This window comes from Stereum hirsutum (assembly GCF_000264905.1).
Source record: "Stereum hirsutum FP-91666 SS1 unplaced genomic scaffold STEHIscaffold_15, whole genome shotgun sequence".
Classification (NCBI taxonomy): Eukaryota; Fungi; Basidiomycota; class Agaricomycetes; order Russulales; family Stereaceae; genus Stereum; species Stereum hirsutum.
This window is the reverse complement of record NW_006763145.1, coordinates 156,421-178,930: the sequence shown is the minus strand read 5'-3', so window position 1 is coordinate 178,930 and position 22,510 is coordinate 156,421. Positions and strand designations below refer to the sequence as shown.

The following is a 22,510-nucleotide window of genomic DNA, read 5'->3' as shown; positions in this document are numbered from 1 at the left end:
GTTGAATTAGTGACCGATTGAGAAGAAAGGATGCCTGTGATATGTCTCGTAGGAGATAGTGTGACGTCTTGCGTGAACTGCATACTTACGCGTATTGGAAAAGGACAGAAGGCTCAATATAAAAGGCGAACGAGATATACAGACCTACCGATATGTAGTATGTACTTACTCGGACCTTGATGGTGGCGAAGACGACCGGGATGGCGCATGTCTGGTGCGAGAGGTAACTTCAAGTTCGAATTACGAGGCAGAGCGCGAGCGAATTAACGGCGTGTGTGCCGATTGCGCTACACTGTGGAGGTGAAACTTTGCCGCCAGGATCCTTCGACCAAGTACTCTGAATCGTACAGCACAGTTGAATTATACACAGAACAAATAACTTGGAGGTACTGAAGACAGGAATCTCGCAAGCATGCAGGACATGACGGTGGCCCCAGTACAAATGCCCATGCCATGATTGGCCACGAGAAAAGTAAACAAGCCAGACCAATGCCAGAACAGCGAGATCGTGTGCGTGTTGCCTGATGGTCGACTTTGACATTCCACGCAGAGTTTAATCCTTTCACGCACCTGTGGACGTTGCGCAGCTACAATGTCAAGGTACTATGCGAAAGCACCAGAGAGAATGGGCGAGAGGATAGCGAACAAGCCACGGTCTGCCAAGACGCGTCGACACAGTCACTGCGCAAGTCGCAAGGCCCATATCTCCCAGCGCACACGAAAACAAAGCAGACATGGTCGGAGTTGGATAAATCGTAGAGTGGTCGTGCGCGTCGAAGTGCTGCGGCCGTTCAAAGCAGAAAGCTAGTTTGGCGAAAATCACGAGGGAGAGCGGGCTACGTCACCGGGCACTTGGCGAGAAACGAACGCACGTGGGGACGAACGGCGCGAACGGCTCGAACGGAATTGGAGGACTGAGCAGTAGACACGCTAAGCCTTAGCCTTCACACCACCGTTCCTCATCACAGCCCACGACGAGCGAAGGACTCGGACCGTCGCCGTCGCCGTTCGCGTTGCCCGTGGAGAACAGGAAAACGATCGGGATAACCGGAAGGGGCAAAGAGAGACCTGGGGGAATCCTTATCTCTGCGTCTGTGTTGCTTATCGGTTGAGTGGAAATCAAGTGGATAATATATCGTGGAAGATGTCGCACGGGACGAACTCGTTCGAGTCGCACTCAGCAGCATCGGTCATGACGGAGGACGAAGAGGACTGGGAGGACTACTGCAAGGGCGGCTACCACCCCGTCCACATCGGCGACTCCTTCTCCGACGGCAGGTACCTCGTCGTCAGAAAGCTCGGCTGGGGCCACTTCTCCACCGTCTGGCTCGCAAAAGACTCAAAGTCCGTTCCTTTCCTTCTCCTTCCCATCGTGCCCGCTGATCACCCTCACCCTTTTCATTTTAATTTAAACAGACTCAACCGCCATGTCGCCCTCAAGATCGTCAAGTCCGCCCCGAGATACACAGAAACAGCCCTAGACGAGATCAAGCTCCTCCAACGTCTCATCACATCCACCACTCCCCCCGTCGCACCCACCTCATCCAACCCCCACCCCGCGCCCTCACCCTCACAGACACACCCCGGCAGATCCCACGTCATCTCCTTCCTCGACCACTTCAGACACAAAGGCCCGAACGGCACCCACGTCTGCATGGTCTTCGAGGTCCTCGGCGAGAATTTATTAGGGCTCATCAAGCGCCATCAGCGGAGGGGCGTCCCCCAGACCCTCGTCAAGCAGATCGCGAAGCAGATCTTGCTTGGGCTCGATTATATGCATAGGTGTTGTGGCGTTATTCATACCGGTCAGTCTTTCCTCCCTTCCTTCCTACCCTTTTTTTTCTCTACCATTGCTTTTGCGTTGCTTTGTTCCGGATGAATGTCGGCGTGTGGCGAGTCGTTCGCTCCACACTCGCCACAGAGCCGCTCCCCACTTTCTCAAGGCTTGACGGACACTCGTTCGTGTCCACGAGCTATATTTGCCGCACCCCCTGCCCTTACCCACCTTCTTCCCCTAACGCCGCACGCTGCCAGCCCGTCGTTGACTGGGATTTAAGATCCGGGCCATGGCCATGAGTACGCTTTCCGCGGACTTGGATGTGGGCGTGCATCGGTCACCGGTCAGCGTAGAATGCAGAATGCAGACCGCGTCTTTTGTATCTCCTCCATAATGCACGCTATGTCCTCCCGGCAGTGAAGGAGAAGGAGCCGCTTGCGCTCTAGCTGTCGCTGTCGGTTCGTGGCGTGTGTGGCAGTGGATAGGTCGTTGCGTTTTCATCGTTTGTGCCGTTTTTGATACGGTCTATGCGCTTTTATCGATGTCGACACAGTTGGCTGCGTTTGCGGGTTACGGCACATTCGTGGATTGTGGAGTAACCTGTGGACCGCTGCATCATGCACCATAGCGGGCAACAAAGAAGGAGCCGTTCGCGCTCTCCCCCTGCATGAGTCGACAGTCGATTGTTCGCGCCTTCTCGGTACAGTCCGCCGTTCGCGGCTCGATTGTGTTCGTATGCGCGGAGAAGAGGGCGACGATATCGCCGTCTGCATTTTGCGCGTTAGGCCACATTTGTGAAATAACCTGTGCATCGCTGTATGCATGACGGACAGCGAAGGAAGGGAGAAAGAGCCGTTCGCGCTTAAGCGGCATGAGTCGCATGGGGGCAGTGGATGGGTCGATGTATTTCGTTTCGGTCGTTCGCGTCGTCGAGGGACTGTGTGCGGTTGAAGTAGGATCGTGTTCGTATGCGCTTGCCCGCACTGCCGTTGACAAGATCGCTGCCTCTGTCCGCGTTTGCGTTGGCAAGTCACGCCACATTTACACCAAGTGGGCTGAAATGAGAACTAAACCTGTGGACCGCCGTCTTGTGCATAACGGGCAGCAGGCAGCAGAAGAGAAGGAGCTGTTTGAGCTCTAGCTTTCGGTCCGTAGCATGAGTAGCAGTGAATGGATCGGTGTGCCTTCGTTGTTCAGAAGGAAGGAAGGAACGCGAAGGGGGTGGTTGTATGCGCTTTTGAGGCGTTGATGAAGTCGGCTGCGCGTGGAGTACGCCACAACTAAAAGGATGGACTAAAAGAGCCCCCGCACCCACTCATTTTCATTTCTGCAAACGCGTCGTAGGCGAAATGCACACACGAGAGAACCGATGAACCCGATACCGCTTCAGCTCCACAAAAGAAACTCCCATCTTTCGTCTCTTTTTCCGCGGCGCCACATAAAACTCTCGCTGACCCATCCCCTCCATCCAGACCTCAAACCTGAAAATGTCCTGATCTGCATCGACGACGTCGAATCCATAATCCAAGCCGAACTCGCCTCCGCCGCCCTCCTCGCCTCCTCCTCCACCTCTCCCTCCTCCCCCTCCAACCCCAACCTCTCTTCCGGCGGCCCACACATCTCCGTCCCCGGGGTCATGCACAACGCCCCGACGAAATTAGTGGGCGTCCCGCCGTCGAGGGGAAGAGGAGGGAATCAGACGCCGAGGAGCGAGAGCGTGTTTATTACGGGGAGTCAGCCGCTGCCGAGTCCGAGCTCGAGTTATGGGGCGAGTCCGATGTTGGATAAGTGGGCTTTTGGGATGAGTAAGATTGAGGATGGGGGGTCGGTTAATGGGGGGAGTTCGTTGAAGGCGCAGGTTGAGGACGCGGTGGAGGATGGAGGTCCAGGAGGGGACGAAGGAGGGGGAGGAGGAGGAGGAGGAGAGGGGACGAAGAGGGGATTGAGCGCGGAGATGGATTCGGCGTCGGAGAGGATATCGAAATTGATGAAGGACGAACATGGACATACGAATCACTCACATAACAGCAACGACAAGCACGCACAAGCACAATCGGCGGGCCCGTCATTGCTCTCACAACAGGCCCCACCGCGTAACGGCCAACAACCACCCCAATCACCCCAACCGGCTGAAGTACCGTCAATATCGAGCAGCTCGCGGGGAAAGGCGGGGCTCGTGGACAGTGGCGGTGGGGAGGGCGTTGCTGGAGGAGAAGAGGGAGAAGGAGAGCCGGGGACGGGGACAGCGAGGGCGTCGGTTTCGAGTGCGAGTTCGATGCCGCTGGATGGGACGGAGAGGATTACGGTTAAGATTGCGGATCTGGGGAATGGTGCGTTTCTTCTCTCGCAACGTTATTAACCGTGCCCCATTTGCTGACTTTTTTTTCCCGCTTGTACGATGGACACGAACAGCGACGTGGGTCGAACATCATTTCACGGACGATATCCAGACGAGGCAGTATCGCTGTCCGGAAGTCCTCCTCGGCGCACGGTGGGGCCCAAGTGCGGATATCTGGAGTGTGGCGTGTGTGGTACGTCCCTCTTCGATGGAAATGATCACGTTCAGTCCGCTGACAGAGTCTCGTCTGCTTCATGCTCCCCTTGCCCTCATCGTTGCTTGTGTACCCGACTGGACCCATACACTCACTTGTCTTACCGCAACCCACCACCGCCACGCTAACGACCGACGAACACATCACGCCACAGCTCTTCGAACTCCTCGCCGGCGGCGACTACCTCTTCGACCCCCAGGCCGGCTCGCGGTACAGTAAAGACGAAGACCACATAGCGCAGATCATCGAGCTCATCGGCGAGTTCCCGCAGTCGATGGCGTTCTCGGGGAAGTATTCGTCGAGGTTCTTTAATCGGAAAGGTGCGTCGTTTGGCAGTGCAGAGTCTTGAGATGGGCGTTGATCGCTGGATTGCTTTTCGTTCTTGTTGGTGGTGATGTTGATTTGTTGGTGGTGGTGATGCATGATCGGTGGATCAGGCGAACTCCGCCACATCAACAAACTCCGCTTCTGGCCCCTCCAAGACGTCCTGCACGACAAATACGAATTCTCCACCGAAACCGCCAACACGATCGCATCCTTCCTGAACCCCATGCTCCGTCTGAACCCAGAAAAGCGCGCGGGCGCGGGCGAGCTGACGCACCATCGCTGGCTCGACGGCGTCGTCGTCCAGGGCGAGATCGACGTCATCCGGTGGGCAGAGGAGGACGAGGCGCGGAGGAGGGGCGTCGGGATCGGGGGGGCGAGGGGCGGTGGTGCAGGGGGGAGTGGTGCCAGGGGTGCAGGGGCTGGTGGGGAGGGGGTGAAGGGGGAGCATGGGGAGCCGTTGGCGGTTAGGGAGAGCGATGAGGACGCGTTGAAGCCTGTGGATGATGTGGGCGACGGGGCGACTATTGGGGGCAGTGGGACGGACGACGAGAGGTCGAGCGTGAAGGGGGGACAGCAGCAGGCTCCAGTATTGGGGATGCCGAAGAAGGGGGGTGCTCAGGCGCAGGCGTCTCCCCAGAAGAAGAAGGGAGGCAGTAAGGGGCGTAAAGGTGGTTGATCATGTTTTGGGGGTTCGACGTTCGGGGTTGGGATGGGGACGAGTGGGGGGATGGGGAGTGTACGATGTGATCGTCTAGACGGCTTGTGCTTGTTGTTTCTGTTGTTGTTGTTGCCGTTATGTTGTTGTTGTTGTATCTCATCGTTTCGTTGACTGGTGGTTCTTTTTTTTTCCCTCTCGCACGCCTCTATCCTTGTGTTTTCCACATAACCTTTCGATTCTTGCTTTTCGTCCTTAGTGCGGCGCTCGGAGCCCAATCCAATCCAGTCCATTCCATTCCGGTCCAGTCCGTTTCTGTTAACGTTCGGCGCAGTCCCAAGCGATTTCTTCAGCTTCAGTGAATCTACGCTAATCTTTTCTTTTCTTTTCTCTTCTTTCTGGGCTTCGTTTTCCTTCTTCTTTTCTTTCCCTTCTGTTCATAATCCATATATCGACCGATTCAGACTTCTAACCATACAATTCTTGTGCTGCTAGCGCTGTTTTCCGTTTCGTTTCTTTGCGTTTCGAGCCCGACTTTGTTCTCGCGTCGAACCCATGTTGTCACTTGTGCCTATATGCGTGTCGCAATCATGTTATGTTACAGCCGTTCTCTTTCGTTTGGGTGTGTCTCCACGCAATATGGCAAGGATATAAAAAGGCTTCAAGGTTGTGGTGAGTAAAAAGTACAGATACATACTGCTGCGCAACAGTGCCGGCGTGTATAAGACGGAGTACAGGAAGTAGTAGAACGAAGGAAAGGACGAGGACGGACGGGTAGGTACAGAGCGCATCGAAAGCGAAAGCGAAAGTTAAACATCATGTGTAGAGGGCGAGAACAATTGAAACCAGAGGAGAAGCGAAAAAGAATGGCGTACAGAAACAGATTCAGAAACAAGGCAGATAGGGTATCCAGTTTAGATTGTATTGAACTTGAAGTCATCATGGCGACACTTAGCGATCACAGTAAGTAGGCGGCGGTTAATCCCAGCGGTCGGCAGATAAGGAATGAGGTTAGATATGTGGGTAGTATGGGTAAGTAGGGGTATACAGACGCCCGGCCCCTTTGAGAGGATGAAGAAAGGAAGAGAAAGAACGGAAGAATAAGGATACAACCGGCGTCTACGCACGAATGGATAAGGTAGGAAATCGTGTGAGGGGGCGTTCACTAATGGAACGAACGAAGGATCAAACAAAGAAAAAGAGGTAGTGGTCAAAAGTGAATGACTGCAACGAAAGCCCGGGCCCGAGGAATCCAAAACAGAGAATAACCAAGAAAAAGAGAAAACGAGTGTGAGGAAGAAAAGAGCATGTGTCGTGTCGCGATCCCGTGTATCTTGTATTTACACAGGCGACGTGGCGAGCCCAGCAACATACCAACTGCCACCCGCAGGCCCGCCTGAAATCCCATTCATATATATCTTACAGGCCTGCCCTCCTCCATCAGCCGTGACCGTCCGGTCGATGCCTCCTCCATCCACAATCCAACCCCGGTCGACCGACCAACCGATCCTCCATCTAACTCATCTAACCTGCAAAAAATCCGTCATCCTCGAATCTCCGTCATCATACTCGTCCTGCCCATTTCTCAATCCGAATGGATCGAACGTCCCCGGCCTAGGGGGTGGTCGAGGCGGCCTCACGGGCGGCATCGCATGCGCAAACAATCTATGCCCCGCACCCACTCCGATTCCTGGACTCGGAATTCCTGGATTCGAGAGCTCCGATGGTGGCCTGTAGTTCGCCATTTGCGGGTTAGAAGCGGAGAAGTGTGTACCGTGTTCGTTGTTGGTGTTGTCTGCAACATCAGGGTAGGAGAATCGGGGCGCCTGTTCCAGGTCGGTTCGTGGTCGTCTTATGGAGCTGAAAAAAGGAAGTGACAGCGACGGGAGCCAGACGTGTTTGGGTTTCGCAGAGACTGGCGGAAGTTCGGAGGTGGGTGAAGGTGGCGTTCGTGGGGAGATGTACGACTCCGGTTGAGGTTTGGGTTCGGTCGGACTGTGGAAAGGAGTGTTGGGGGTGGAGTAAAGTTGGTTGGGTGGTGGACCTCCACCGTGGCGGAATGCGCGTTCTTCAGCGGAGTCGCGATTCCTGACGCTGCGGAGGAAAAAGAAGGTACAAAAGGCAACGAGGAGGACGCCAAGGATGGAACCAAGGGTGCAGGCAGCGATGAGGGTGGCTTTGGAGGTAGAATTTGTAGACCTGTTGAGAAAGGAAAGGATCTGCGCTGAGCATGAGGTAAAGAAAAGAAGTCGAGGAGGACCGACGTTGAGCCGCTGACTGGTGGTAGAGGTGACGCGGATATGGATACGGTCCTGAGGGAGTAATATTCAGGCGTGAGTTGAAATGAGGAAATATGACCTGGGCTCACTCAGTCGCCCATGGAGGTGTCACGGTCCCAGAGGATGCAGGTGCTGTTGTCGTCGCAGACGTTACGGTGCCACTGATCACCGCGAACCTCGATCAGCTCCTCGGGAATAAACATAAGAGCAAAGGAAATGCACGCACTTGGGCGACTGCGTGAAAGTAATGTAATCCAAATCCAACCAGTCTCTACCGTCCGCAAGGTGTGCAGTTATGGAAATGAAGTGTTGACCGTCGCTGGGAAAGGTGTAGTCGAAGAGCAGTTGTTGGAAAAGCGTCGTGGTTGCGCCGGCGTCAATGTTTGGGGCCACAACGTCGTCGCATTGAACGGTAAACCTTCCCTACATGGTCGTATAGATTCAGATGTAGAATGAGTTTCCACGTTTGCTAGAGGGCGTGGACAGAAACGCACATGATCAGGACCTTTGGAGCCAACAACGAAGATGGCAGATCCTACAGGAACAGCGACGGCCATCAGCGCTTAACATCTTCGCAACGCGATCAGCGAGCAAACAACAGTAATGACATACCAAAGAATGTGAAGTTCACAATCGCTCCGTCACTCGTCGCAGCGTGATATGTCGACTGGAAGAAAGATGAGAGATTCGGATCGGTCGATGGCTGCGTCTCCCAGTCCGACGAATACAACAAGTCCGCTTCAGAGTCATCAAAGGTGAAGTTCATGGGAAGCTCTCGGAACCCTCTGAGCTTTGCAGAATAAAATAAGGGTTGGCCGTGCGATGGTAATGACAGGAAAGCTCTATGCCTTCAATTGGTGCGAGACATGGACCCAAGGGGAGACAGACTGGGGAGTTGGGGTGGGAGTGGTGTGAGGAGAAAAGAGGAGAGCCTGAGAATTCGCTATCCAAGATGAGACAAGACGGACGACCTGGACCAACATTCATAATGACGAGCTTCCTTTTGATACGAGCGTGGTCACCCTGTAGCAACGGCACCGGCGGATGGGTGCTACGAGTGCGCATCACCCTGCATCACCTTGCATCACCTCGTATGGAGGAATGACGGCGTACTTTTTAGGCACTACCAGTGCCGGTGGCTTCTAGCCATTGGCTGCAGCGTATGTGTCCTTCCCTTCGCTTTGAATTACGCTTTGAAGATACACATACTCAAACGAAAGCACAAGAGACTTCCCTGTTTCAGCTGGGAATATTTGACGGAGATGAACTAGAAGAGGGTGAATGTGACCACATCGAAGACGCTGTGGGAACGACGCGGACGAGCAACATTGCCTTACCTAAAAAGGGGGTAAACAGAGGCCGATTGGTAGCCGTTTTGCCGTAACCATATTGCTCGAAAACAAAGGCGCATCAATGCCGCCACACATCCATTTTGTTACAATTAAGATCGTCAGGACGACCGACCTCAACCGACATGCACCCTTGTTCACAAGTATCAAACACTGGTACCCCGAGAAGGTCAAAGACGTCGAATGAGGATGTTCACCGTAAGCCGCCGGAGCCTGGCATCGCTAGAGTAAGAACCTACCTTCACTGTCAAGTTCGAATGAAGCTCCTGAATTATGGGTTTTTTGAGAATCGATTTTGGCTAAGGACGGCGTTCTGCGTGAAGGAGGGGAAGCTGGAAAATGCTGAAAAAACACAAGCTTGCAAGTTGCGCCACAAAGACATTCGGCAAATGCCGTGCCATTGTACCCCGCCTCGTGGCACTGGCCACACCGTTGCATTTCTCTCCCCGACCACCACGTATACGTAGGTCGGTTTGTTTGCTCGCTTTACACGTCCTATCTCTTCCTATCTCTTCAAATGCGGGGATAGGGGCCCTCATCCCTCGATCTTTCATGGCCGATTCCAAGCACTATCACCACTCCATCTTGGTCTTTTGCTTGAACACTGTCATTGAGTCACATTTTGTATCGAACGTACCAAGCGCAATCAATCCCTAAATCAAGCTGAACATCGTTTTCGACCGCCGTTCATTGCCAGTATATACTTCACGCTCAATTTTGGCTGCTTTCGCCGGCCGAAGGCGGGCTGAATACCTGAGGCTTGAGGTACGCGCTCCGTTCAGAGGGCTTTCAGTCATCACATTCTTCCACATTCCTCTCTTTAGTATCTCTACTCGCAGAATCGATACTGGATGCTGACTCAGCTTTATTGCTCGCTCAACAGGTAATATCTCCTCTTATTCTGGCGCACCCACCGTCCTTTCGGTTTAGGTGTGCGTCAGAGTCATCATGTACGACGAAAAGGGCCTGCAGCATCTCCGTCTACCTCTCTTCATCTCGGCATTGTCATCGATCCCAGCAGATGTCCTTCGTTGGGTAGCGTTGACCAACAAAGTCTTCTGGTAGGTCCTGATACATTAAGATCGCCTATTCGACATAGTATGTGTTCAGACTGACCGTATCCTACTACATAGAAAGCCCTGCGCCGTATGTTTATTTGAGTCTTGGCTTCTCCTCCCGTGTGTGTCTACCCTGTGCGTAAGTTGTGAACATAAGAGTTCAAGCTTGCGTCTACAACACCTGTTGTTTGTGTCATCCGTTTCTTAGGCGTCCAATCTTGGGTATGCTGGCTCAACCACCTCTCCTTTACGCCCAGATGTGTGAGAGATAGGACATTCCTGTACATCCGATACTCTTCGGCATATTTATCTCCATACTCGGTTCTCGTTCGATCATTGATGTCAGCCGATGACTGAAATAAGACGCATTCATGCTTTCTTGGTCTCAGTCCATCAGTGTCTAAGACTGCCTCCTTGCGAAAGGACTTCTCATTGGTTCACTCGGGTGCGTAGTCTGTTTGCTTGAACTTCTAACAAATCCGCGCGGATGGCTCTTTCAATAGGAGTACATAACTTGCACAAAGGCTCTGGTACGTAGTGCTCACTGTGTGTCATGGCCAATCCCAAGCGATGGGATCCCGATGGACCACGGCCATCCGAAGTCTCGAGGATATGTGTCGACTCTATGCAAGTTTCGAACACGTGAACCCCGAATGAGAGACTTCCTGGCTTCCGACCTATCTGAGTACACACAGAAACAATATACTTCCACTTCCGATACTTCCACGTCGAGTAAATCGGCCCTATCGGACTCTCACAGACCCTACCTGAACTGTTTGAGATGTACATTCGTGTCATTTGTTGAGCTCATGGTCCTTTCGGTGTCACTTGTCTATTAGTGTCTATTCTCGAATCTCAGCAGCTCTCGTACTCATGACCATAGGTCGGACTTTCATAATGCCGTTACCCGCTGATACCACGAAGTATTAATGTCGAGCTAGGGCTTTTACTTGCCGTCCTTAGCGTCTCATCCATCCTCAGCCCACATTCCTCCTTGTCTCCAGTACGAACTGACCCAACGACCCATCATCTCCTAGACATCACCCATGTCGACCATTACCGCGAACTCGAAGTCCAACATCGGCGTATACACGGACACGGAACATAACTTATGGGTTGGTGCGGCAGAGCCGAGCGTCGAGGAAATCGTCAATGGAGTCCAACTCGAGCATGGGCAGGCTTTGGTGGAAATGAAGAGCACGGGTATTTGTGGGTATGTGCGCATCTACTCTATTCATAGCCATTCGTGTGGCGTGATACTTGTGGTCCTCTGTGTGGCGCGTACGAAGGAACGTGAACGCTGATGGGCTGACTTTGTTACAGTTCTGACGTCCACTTTTGGCATACCGGACATATTGGACCTATGGTCATCAAGGACAAGCAGATACTTGGTCATGAATCTGCTGGCCAGGTTCGTTCGTTATTCTTTCTATCATCTATATCCACTGAGTCCAGAGTCCTGACTAATACGTATCGTGGACTAGATTGTCGCTGTCCACCCCTCTGTCAAACACCTGAAACCTGGCGACAAAGTCGCCATCGAACCCAATATTCCCTGCCACACGTGCAAACCCTGTCTTTCCGGCGCCTACAATGGCTGCACCAGTATCCGCTTCCCCTCAGCGCCACCCGTCCCCGGTTTCCTTCGTCGCTACTTCACCCACCCCGCCATATGGTGCCACAAACTCCCCGAGACGATGTCCTACGAAGACGGCGCGCTCCTCGAACCCCTCTCCGTCGCACTCGGTGCCGTCGAGCGTGCGGACCTCAGACTCGGAGAGATCGCGGTTGTTTGTGGGGCTGGTCCTATTGGTCTGATGACGCTGCTTTGTGCGAAGGCGGCGGGGGCGGAACCGATTCTTATTACCGATATCGACGAGGGAAGGTTGAAGTTCGCGAAGGAGCTCGTAGAAGGCTTGCCAGGTACAGTGCGCACCTACCAAGTCCCCCGCGATAAAACCGCCGAAGAAGTCGCCGCTGCGTTCGTCGAAGCCCTCGGCGAAGAACCCGACGTCGTCCTCGAATGCACAGGGGTCGAGTCCTCCATTGCTGCTTCGTCTCACGCTGTTCGGTTCCGTGGTCGCGTCTTCGTCGTGGGTGTGGGGAGGAACGAGATGACGTTTCCGTTCATGAAGCTTGCGACGAGGGAGGTAGATTTGAAGTTCCAGCACAGGTATACGAATACGTGGCCGAAGGCGATCAGATTAGTCAATGAGGGGGTGTTAGGTAGGGTTAGGAAGTTGGTTACGCATAGGTTTACTTTGGACGATGCGATGAAGGCCTTTGAGACGAGTGCAGATTACAAGAGCGGGGCGATCAAGGTGCAGATTACGAATCTGTGAGATGGCGGTGGAGGATGTACTTTGGGGGTATGTCGCAAAAGTTGCTCAAAACTTACCAGGCATTTTGACAGACGCTTGGACCTAATGGACCATATTGGACCTAATCAGGACGATGTATGGCCTATGATGCACCGTTAGGTTGCATCACCTCGCTACTTTTGGAGTGATGCAAGGGGGACGGACAAACTAGACCTAGCGTATATTCAGTGAACTTTTAATAAATTCTCAGTTTCCAGTGCGCAGGAAAACATCCGCACCAATAGTATCCATGAGGTAGTGTCTCCATCTCTCGGGTTGAGAGAATGTCGGACACATGAGAACACCACGCTTGAGCTCTTCTACCAGAACAAATTCTGCGTGCGACTCCTCCCTATACACTCTGCAACCCTCCCAGAAAGTCCTTGGCCTCCAACTGGTACGGCGAAAGGCCGTCATGAACGCAACGTCTACGTGATTCGGGCCATTTACCATTCCCGGTAAGTAGCAACGATACAAGCCCCTAAGGCGTGCGCAGTGCGGGAAATCTTGCCCGAAATAATCTTGACAATCTCCTTGACACCGATAATCGTCCATTCAAGTCACTGCAACCATAAAAAAATAGCACAAGTAAGGATCAGAACGTCAAGAGCACAGGATAGCGCGTACCCTATATTTTATGCACCATGATTATCGATTCACGCCACCCGCAAATCAACGCTCTAAGGACCAGTCGTTCCAGCACAAGAAGTCAAAAATCACAAGTGGTATTCATTTAGCCTGCCTCAGTCTGTACGATGGAGAGACGAACAGACTCATGGGCGAGTCAGAACGACCTGCTCGTCGTCGTTCATGACGTGGGCCAACGTGTGGCTTACCGCCGGTGTGGGCCACAGAATGCACGGCGGAGGGACCAGTATTTGGAGCACGCCAAAGCCATTTGCATTGTGAAATCCATATCCAGAAAATAGATAACACATTGGGATGCTCCAAATTATGTATTTAGCGTAGTTCAGTGGGAAATCCATAGTGCTGCTTTGGATTTCGCTTTAGACTCGCCCGAATGAGACACTGAAGAAAGACAATGGTGCCCTGCAAATAATAATTTTTTGCTGAACCTCAGAGCCCTCCGAATCAAGAGACAAAGGCTGGCTTTGGATCCCAATCTCGCGCTAGCCAAAGCTATCATTTAGACCGCTCGATTTGGTGAACCAAAGGCGAACAACTGAGCCCGATATGGTGCTCTCTATAGTTTGGCTTTGAGCACAATCTGCCACGTGGCGCACGCTGATTGGCTGTCAATTCGCAAAATTTCCAAAGTTGGACTATGGAGAGTTCCATACGGGACCCGATTGTTCGCCTTTGGTTCACCAAATCGAGCGGTCTAAATGATAGCTTTGGCTAGCGCGAGATTGGGATCCAAAGCCAGCCTTTGTCTCTTGATTCGGAGGGCTCTGAGGTTCAGCAAAAAATTATTATTTGCAGGGCACCATTGTCTTTCTTCAGTGTCTCATTCGGGCGAGTCTAAAGCGAAATCCAAAGCAGCACTATGGATTTCCCACTGAACTACGCTAAATACATAATTTGGAGCATCCCAATGTGTTATCTATTTTCTGGATATGGATTTCACAATGCAAATGGCTTTGGCGTGCTCCAAATACTGGTCCCCCCGCCGTGATGATCAATGAGGGAGGAGCTTCACACGCCTTCAATGATGTCATCACCCACGCCCACAGACGTGCGTCTTTGTCTTTGACCACCATGTGCATCTCCCTCCTTGTTAAATACGCTGCATGCTATATAGCCCAGCGACATCGTGAAGGTATGAAATATTGTGGAACATTAAAGCATGCAGAAGCTGGGGGTATACAGGAGTAGATACATCGCACAACCGAAGAGGACTGGATCATCACCGCTGCGCCCGTCCCCCAATCTCCAAATCTTCCAGTCTATCTCACCCATCTTCTCTAGGACTGCTCTTATTCAACTTGACCTGACATACCGGTCGGCCAAAGGACGACTTTCGTATGATGTACTCGCGCTGCATCGTACCGTGCTTTACCGATCTTCTCAAACGTACGTCGTTTCTCTTGCTTAACGCCAGGCTACTAATCTGATCATATCTTCTGTGCTTACAGTGCATGTATAGGAGAACATGTTCCAAATCACAGCCTGTCTTCTTGTGTTCACATACACTGGTGAGTATAGTCGTTGTTTTGTGTTTCGAGTACTACAGTATCAGTCTGTTACCAGACTTTGATCTCTCCGTCGAGTAGTACAGAATGATCTCGTCATCCGGAAGGTGCGAAGGTGCCGCTTGTTTTGCGAGATATCTCTCCTGTGATGTCTGCTATTGTATTTTTACTGTCCCTACCTATGTAAATGCCAAATACATTGTTTTGCGGCCAAGCTGAAGTCGAGAGAGCGATCAGATCAGAACACAACGCCTGGAAAGGGCTTTTTAGGCTCTATACTGTACGGTTAGGTCATACAAGGTCCCATAAGGTTATGGACCTTATTGGGCCATATTGCCCTCTTTGCTACCGTATAACGTTCTGCGTCACAAAGAGCCTAATACATCCTTATACGCACTTATACGGCCTGGTATGTTTTGGACGACTTTTGCGACATATTTGGTCATTATGTCTGCATATTTTCTTTTGGTATAGACATGTTGTGTTTATAGACAATAGAATTGTTGATATCTTCTTGTACTCTGACGGAACGCTCGTCCTGAAGTGGGTAGTATTACAGAGCAGTCGTACGACGAGATGAGGTCGCTGCGAGGAGTTTGAATACTCAACTGTATTCAACTGCACGCTGTAAAAAGGTTTCCTATCATCCAGGCTTTCGACCGTGGCGTCAGGCTACAGTATAAAGTGATACATCCAGGAAATTGTGTTCGTTATATTCGTTGTCGTACAGGAGATGAGAAGGAAAGAGCGACGAAAAAGAACAATGAAGATAGCACAGGATAACCAACAATACACGTTACAAGGAAAACAAGCGACCACCCTCTATTATAGCTGCATCAACGAGCGTATGTAGGTGCGTCTGAACGTAATCGATCAGGAACCATTAGGAGTCGATAGGCCATAAACTCACCATCGACAAGCTCGCCAGCTGACTTCCAACTTCCGTCTGCCGTATCATCTTCAGCGCCACCCACGCCGATCCCGCCACAGTTCCCGCCTTCACAACCGTCCTCACCGCCTCCCCAATCCTCTTCCGCCTCAACCAACTCGTCTTGTCCTTCCCTTCGAAGACGTAGTCATTCCACCTGGGCCGCCTGAGCCACCACCAATACTTCGCGAGAGGTCCCGGGAAAGTACTGAAAATCTTGCCTTCCGTCCCGGCGCGGTACCATGAGTCGCATTGCGTCCACACAGAACCTTCGAGACTTGATTGGAGGAGATCATTGTAGGAGTCTGTGGCGTCGGCGGTGACTTCGAAGGAAGAAAGGGAGCCGGAGAGTATGGGTTTCAGGAGTTGGAGAGCGTATTTGACCTGTATCAATGTATGGTCTCGTTACTGCGTCTTGTTAAGAAGAATAACATGGCATACCTGAATCTCTTCGGAGAATATGACGGAGTTGTGGCCGGTCGTCGTGTTGGGTCCTATGGAGATAAGAGATTAGTACGCCCACAACGAATTCTTGAGCGAATGGCTGACCAGACAAAAGAACGAGATTGGGGAAACCGGGGACGGCGGTGCCCATATAGGCTGTCGGACCACCTTTCGAACCGTAGTACTCGTCGACTGTTTGGCGAGTACGTCCTCGTACGGGAAGCGCGTATTTATCCTGCGACAGAGGTCAGAACATTGACGGATAGACCAAAGACGAACACGAAGGGATTCACCGTGATGAAGCCAGTGGCTAAGACGATAACATCAAAAGGCATATGCTCCCCTGGATGTTGTGGTTCATAGTGTGGTTGCAAACACGCAGCTATCAAACGTACCTTTCTTTGTAACAATGCCTTGCTCGGTGATCCTCTCGATACCGTCCCAGTTCATGGAGTTGTTGGGTCGGCGGAGTGACGAGAGATATCCAGCGTCGAGAACCAAGCGTTTACAGCCGGGAACTGCATTTTTGTCAATACGAGTTTGGAAATCGAAGAGGGATAAACATGCCGTAGTCTGGAATGAGATTGTCGTGATACACAGGTGGCACTGTGGCCCGTACATGGCGCGTCATTACCTGGAAAATACAGAATGAGAAAGCAAGTTGTGAAGGCAGCAGTACAGAAGATAGAAGACGGACCCAGGCGAGGTATCTGCTGACGAGAGATTGACGCGTGATTACCGCCTGGATGTCATACTGTAATGATAGTTAGGCTCTTTCAGTCGCCATATTTCGAAAGAACATACGCTTAAATAGACCCAGAACCTATGGAGTTTCATGATAATTGGGAAAGTTGAGAACAGCCATTTGGAGAGGTTAGAGTAAGCTCCTTGTCCGGGCTGTCATCGATGCGGGTGGTCAGTGCCGCGTCCTCATGAACGCCACGAAGGATAGGGAACTCCGACTTACGCGGGCGAGATACCACATGCGTGTTCGACAGAAATTGACAACTTGGACGGAAGGGTCTTCTGAGATCACCGGTATGATTTGCGCACTGGACCCACAACATGAATGGAAGGTGAGGGTGATAATTGTTTAGTAAAACGCAAGGCGGCGGGGGTAGGGAGGTCACTCACGCGGAACATCCGTTCCCTATAACGGCCACCCGTTTTCCCTGCAGGCTGACATCGTGGTTCCACTTTGCCGAGTGGAAAAGCGTTCCTGTGAACATGTCGATCCCTTCAATCCTCGGCACGAACCTCTCGCACAGGATCCCGATGGCAGACACCAAGACCTTCGCCGTAGTGTACCTCCGCTTGTGGGTTCGAACGTCCTCGGTCACGATGAGATAGTGCTTCCTGGAAGGATCCCATTCAGCCGCGACGACGGAGGTATCGAAGACGCAGTGGGGTCGGAGCGAGTGCTTTGAGGTTACATTGAGGAGATACTTTTCGAGTTCTGGTTGGGTGGCGAAGGAGTGGCTCCAATCCGGGTTGAGGTCGGTCGACATGGAATACCAATGTACCCATATATCTGAGGCACAACCCTGCAAAATACTACGTTCAGTGAGCTCAGGCGACGGCAAAACATTTTACTCACAGGATATGTATTGACCTATCATCGAAGGCAGCACGTCAGTGCCGACCCAATCCCAGATCTCGAAACGCTTTGACGCACCCTCCATGTACCACCCACATCTGATTCTCTGTCGAAAATCTGCATAGGTTCTAGCGTCAGGATTGATAGCGAAAGTCAATTTAAACGAAAAACATACTACGAAGTCATTGTAGCCCAGCTTCTCCCTCAGCGCAATGGCCATGGTAAGCCCTCCAACGCTGCGACAAGGCTGCATCAATATCGCTGTATGCAATATCAACGCATCATAGACGTACCCTGCACCGACGATGACAACACCATGCTGCGTCTCAGAGCTGGATGCAGCCTTTGAATCATTTGCGGACGAAGCCATGGATGATGAGGAACTGAGTGGATGTGGGAGAGAAGGGGTGGGGGGTAAAAATACACAGTGGGGCCGAGAGGTACAGAGGGCACGAGGAGAGAAACCCTCCATACAAGGTTTATAAAGTATTTCGGGATCTCGTAAGACTGAAACCGTGCCGTCCACAATCGTGATCTAAAGACGTATGGAAGCGCCTACACCCCGAGAAAATCGAAGGAAGGACGAGGTCGTGGCCGCATTTGCATATGGGAACACTACACGATGTCCCATTTGGCTAAAATACGGACGACCATGTCTCGGAGGTTGGACCCGCTCCTATCCGCTCATGGGCACCGATGAGCACTGACTTGAGTGGGAAAAAACACTCTTAGATCAGTGAAGTCGAAACGTGGTGGGAATGCAGCAGCTTCTGGGCTGTAACGAGACAACCCTCACGTATACAACACGTTATATCAGTCATGGAGTGAGGCGCATTAGTGTCGACTTATCTGTAAATGGTGGTACGTATGTACACATCACTTTATGGAGCAAAGCTGCGCCATGACCGACGAATGTTGCTGACCTTTTAAGTTCGAAAGTGAGTTAGTGGTTTAGGGCCTTGGCCTTGTGACATGTGTTCTAGCTGGCCGTGCCTTTGATATACTTGGTATAACATGGTATAACATGGGCGCTGAGTGGGAGGTAAACGCGTTACCGAAGGCCTGCCTAGAGACACAAAAAGGATGACTAAGAATTTGCGGCGATCATGAAGCAAATTCAGAGCCAGAGAAACGCTAGGTGTGCCCATGCGTAGAGCGCATCATCATTCAACAGCAGAAAAGTAATCACGCGCAAGCAACCGTCAGCTGGGAGGACTCGAAGGAGATCTGAACACGACCTCGATGAGAGCCTCTTCGGGTGCCTCGCGCCCATTCATCTTCCGAATTTGGTAGATTTTCAAAGCGTCACGAGAACACAGAAGCAAGAACCACTTGTGCAGGATGTATAGAATATCCACGATTCGAATCGCATGCCTCGAGGCTACGTACGCTGAGGCACGCCCCATGTCCGAGTTCCGACCTGATTCGTTTGGGAGAAAGGCTCAGAAAGGGTTGATAGATGGGCAGATGGATACGTACATACATCGCACAGTCAGGTTCGGAACCGCTATCACTACCGCCGTCAGTTCGGCCGCAGGAATAAGGACTGAGGCTCTGTGGGGGAGTCGTTGGATCCGCGAGACTACATACCGTTTCCCCAACATAAAAGATCAGACGTTCCAAAAGGTACGGCCTAAACAGACGCTTTTTAGTGAAACCGGCGGATGCTTACCTACCTTCACGCCAGTATGAAGCACAGGATGTCGGGAGTACCGACAGGCAGGGCCCAACCAGGGGTGCACCGACGCTAAGTTGTATGACTATCAGATTTTAGTTGTTTATGTACACATTTGAAGAAAAACCTGACTATCGCTTTGCGATCAACTGTCATGGCACGCTCTGCGGAGAGAGGACTTTGCGAGCCGCACAAGCCGTCCATGGCCGCATCAACGGGAAGAGTGCTTCTAATCGCCTCGATACCCTTGCGAAAGGCGTTCTCCCACCAGCAAGAACCGAGGAGTACGTCAAGGGTGCGCTTGAGGTTCTTTGCATGGCACGATCCCGGAACTACGGGGCAGGAGGCATAAGAGAGTGAACAACGCCTTCTGAGTCATGATGCGTATCTTTACGCCAAGGTAGATGAAGGCACGATAGGAAGAGGCCAGTGATCTGCGTCTTGAGCTGCCATATCGCGAGTGAAGACTAACGGTGAAAAACAGAACCATGGATAGGATAGTACTCCCTGCTCATGCCATCATGTAGCGCATGCGCATGAAGGAGATCATTAACCGCCATGGACGCAAACGGTAAGTTGGGAAAAGAACGGACCGTAAATCCGCGGCCTAACACAAATGTTACCATCTTGTTATCCAGATAATGTTAGTACAAGAAGCCGTAACACTTATGTGGAGTATTAAAGCGTGTTTATAGCGGTCATCATGACCTGAATCAGGCCACTACGTAGTCGTAGAGCAGACTTCTGCCAACCCAGACGATTTGTGTCGTGTTCGACCATTCGAACCGCTCGGAGGGCAACCGCGGTGGCAGAATAGACGATCAAAGTACCAGCTAAGTTCTAGTCCAGCCACCAAAACATTCAATTGACCATCCTAGACCACCAGTTCAGTTAAGGCAGAGGCCATCAGCGACCGACAAACGTCACGCTCAGTGGCGTTTCGACAGTCCTCTGCAAATAGCAAATGCTGAAAAGACTTTTGCAAAAATTCGGTTGCGCAGTCCTTTAGAGGTGATCGTTACTCGTTGAATTGTGTAGTCATATTCAGAGAAAATGCAAAACTGTGAGGGGCATTCACTGCAGAATGGCAAGAACAGCTGTGGCGTCGCGGCCCGGATCTTCTGAGCGTTGTAAGTTGAATGGCCCTCGCAAAACCGACTCGTTTACAAAACGGATTGCACAGGAATGGTAAACACATACGTTCGCGTCGACCTGCGCAATTGAATTTTTGACAAAGATCTTTTTGTACGCGCTATTCTTGAATAAACGGTTTGCGCCACAACATGTGATGTTCGTCGGTCGCTGATGGCCTCTGCCTTACATCGGTGGCCATAGATCTGGATACGGGATCGAAGCCCGGGTCTTTCGACACGGCATCGAGCCAACTGCGGCAAACGAACAGATTGCACGCGAAAGAAGTTATCGTGATGTAGCCGAAGAGCGGGAGATTAGCCCTATGGAAGAAGGGTTCTGATTAGGGCTTGACAAAATTACGATTTCGAAAAATTAGTTTCCATTTCTTGGGAGTGTGCTACGATTACTTACGATTTCGCCGAGGGGCTTGCAAACTCGTGGTGGAAATGACTAGTAACGAGTACGGTCTAGACGCGTAACCGTTTGTAGGCCTTTCTAGCGTAACAAAATGATCCGTAAGCTTTGACCCGCCGGTGCGCCACGTGGACAAGGCGGTGTCCCCAATCCGAATGAGCCCCGCTCAGAACGCTCTTCCTCGCTGTTCCATCGACTCTACGCCCAGCGCTCAAAACTCAACTGTCGTGGCCTCTGGTGCAATGGCGTGACTATCTGCGCCATGTTGAACTTGGCGCTCACTGTACTCCATGAAACGCGCTCTCGCTCACTACGTCTCGAGCGCTAACCTCGTGGCCCTCGCCGCCTCTCGGAATTATTCGCGAAACGACTTACGGTGAACTCACCTTTTACTTAATAGGTGAAATATTAGTAGCCTCGAGCTCTCTTAGCATCGTAACCAGTGGCTCTCTAGATCGCTCTAGTATGGTACAGACCGCTTTGCCGACAGCTCTCGATTCTTTATGCTCTATAAACAACCTAGGTCTCAAACAAGTGTATGGCAGACCTCGTCACATATAAATGCATCTACTTTATGAATGCCGAAACATTTCCCTTTGCGCATCAGCGCGTTTTCTATCTATGGGTGATAGAGCACAGCTTACCCGTTTGTTACGGGTCCTCACTACTGCTGTCTCTGGTCTGCCCGACTCCCTGCTCGAAGGTAGCATTGACGGGCCCCTTCGAGTATATCTTTCGGAATATAAGGTCAATGATGCTCATGAAGGACCATACAAGGCCTTCAATGAGCCATGGGAAAGAGTCTTCCAAGTACCAGAGGCTCAGAAGCTCGGGCTTGTTTGTCGTGGACCTCATGGAATCTCACTTGCTGTCGAGTTCATTAGAGCGTGTTCCAAGGAGAATGGCATTGACGGGGACTTATCCATGGTTCTTCTTCGGGGAGTCGATCTTTTGGAGCTGATACGACGAGTGTAAGCTGAATGCATCACTCTTATTCCACCCCATCATCTTGATACTCACGCATCTTATTATATATATATTGATGGTGTTTCTAGGGCTCCCGACTCTGTTGCCGCTGCTGAATCAGTTGTTGCAACTGAAGAAGCTAACACGAAGAGTTCAGTACCTTCCGAGCAATCTCCACTGGATATTCCGATTCGCAAACGACCGCGAGGACGTCCGAGGAAGCTGAAGCCAGGTAACAGTGGTATGCACTACCTTTTTTGTCACATAAGTGTGCTAGACTACATCTAAAACACATCAATCATTTAGATCAGCCAGTAATCAATCCGGCAAATGTATCTCGCAAGCCTAAGTCAACGAGATCTAAACCCGCTGCTCTGACAGGCAAGAAATATCGGTCGCGACATGACCAGAGCCAGAAGCGTAAAGCAGCAGGTATGCCTCCGATCAAATACATATTTTGTCTAATATTAACCTTGATTTCTGCGGCAGACAAAGCAGAAAGCTCGGAGGACGACACTGACTATGTGGCGCATGCCTCAGACGATGATGCGATGGATGTAGACTCAGGCGAGGAGGCGGACGAAGACGACGACGATGATGATAAAGAAGAATCCCAAGAGCAAGCACTCGAATCTGCTAAGGTTACCCTTTTTGTGACTCAGTTCAATACTTCACGCTAACGTTGAGATCCGAATCTTTCAAAAGCCGGCCGACTCGCAGTTTGCTGATGTTCACATCCCGGATAAGGCACGAGCACGAAAGAAGCGACGAACCGCGAAGGTAGGCCCTCCCCTGTATTCAATGGCTTATGCTCTGCTTCAAGGCTTCGCATCTGATATTCA

The 22,510-nt window shown here is 51.5% G+C and overlaps 6 protein-coding genes across 6 annotated transcripts; 3 read left to right on the top strand and 3 right to left on the bottom strand.

Moving 5' to 3' along the window:
• The first annotated feature begins 943 nt into the window (after window positions 1-943).
• On the top strand, window positions 944-5,911 carry STEHIDRAFT_84624 (kinase-like protein). Its single transcript, XM_007308334.1, has 6 exons — window positions 944-1,344; window positions 1,417-1,805; window positions 3,250-4,107; window positions 4,190-4,308; window positions 4,484-4,649; window positions 4,767-5,911. Exons 1-6 carry the CDS (start codon window positions 1,145-1,147, stop codon window positions 5,330-5,332), a joined length of 2,298 nt encoding a protein of 765 aa, XP_007308396.1. The 5' UTR covers window positions 944-1,144; the 3' UTR covers window positions 5,333-5,911.
• A 63-nt stretch (window positions 5,912-5,974) lies between these two features.
• Window positions 5,975-8,470, bottom strand: STEHIDRAFT_171229 (uncharacterized protein). Its single transcript, XM_007308333.1, has 6 exons — window positions 8,203-8,470; window positions 8,085-8,125; window positions 7,817-8,013; window positions 7,680-7,751; window positions 7,576-7,623; window positions 5,975-7,510 (listed from the first exon to the last, which is right to left on the bottom strand). The coding sequence occupies exons 1-6, from the start codon at window positions 8,354-8,356 to the stop codon at window positions 6,832-6,834; spliced, it is 1,191 nt and encodes a 396-aa protein (XP_007308395.1). The 5' UTR covers window positions 8,357-8,470; the 3' UTR covers window positions 5,975-6,831.
• Window positions 8,471-11,043: 2,573 nt separating this feature from the next.
• Window positions 11,044-12,339, top strand: STEHIDRAFT_171228 (sorbitol dehydrogenase; the record flags this gene model as incomplete). Its single annotated transcript, XM_007308332.1, has 3 exons — window positions 11,044-11,210; window positions 11,321-11,408; window positions 11,482-12,339. The coding sequence occupies 3 exons, from the start codon at window positions 11,044-11,046 to the stop codon at window positions 12,337-12,339; spliced, it is 1,113 nt and encodes a 370-aa protein (XP_007308394.1).
• A 1,841-nt stretch (window positions 12,340-14,180) lies between these two features.
• STEHIDRAFT_124425 (uncharacterized protein) lies at window positions 14,181-14,717 on the bottom strand. The gene has a single exon (XM_007308331.1). It carries the CDS (start codon window positions 14,456-14,458, stop codon window positions 14,270-14,272), a length of 189 nt encoding a protein of 62 aa, XP_007308393.1. The 5' UTR covers window positions 14,459-14,717; the 3' UTR covers window positions 14,181-14,269.
• A 502-nt stretch (window positions 14,718-15,219) lies between these two features.
• STEHIDRAFT_124424 (FAD/NAD-P-binding domain-containing protein) lies at window positions 15,220-17,806 on the bottom strand. The gene is made up of 15 exons (XM_007308330.1): window positions 17,773-17,806; window positions 17,655-17,715; window positions 17,558-17,596; window positions 17,480-17,494; window positions 17,017-17,426; window positions 16,850-16,934; window positions 16,687-16,779; window positions 16,580-16,636; window positions 16,450-16,516; window positions 16,278-16,400; window positions 16,176-16,225; window positions 15,988-16,117; window positions 15,880-15,932; window positions 15,421-15,822; window positions 15,220-15,341 (listed from the first exon to the last, which is right to left on the bottom strand). Exons 2-15 carry the CDS (start codon window positions 17,697-17,699, stop codon window positions 15,336-15,338), a joined length of 1,575 nt encoding a protein of 524 aa, XP_007308392.1. The 5' UTR covers window positions 17,700-17,715; window positions 17,773-17,806; the 3' UTR covers window positions 15,220-15,335.
• A 1,014-nt stretch (window positions 17,807-18,820) lies between these two features.
• On the top strand, window positions 18,821-19,514 carry STEHIDRAFT_114194 (uncharacterized protein; the record flags this gene model as incomplete). The annotated part of the gene is made up of 3 exons (XM_007308329.1): window positions 18,821-19,105; window positions 19,167-19,215; window positions 19,276-19,514. The coding sequence occupies 3 exons, from the start codon at window positions 18,821-18,823 to the stop codon at window positions 19,512-19,514; spliced, it is 573 nt and encodes a 190-aa protein (XP_007308391.1).
• Window positions 19,515-22,510: the final 2,996 nt, after the last annotated feature.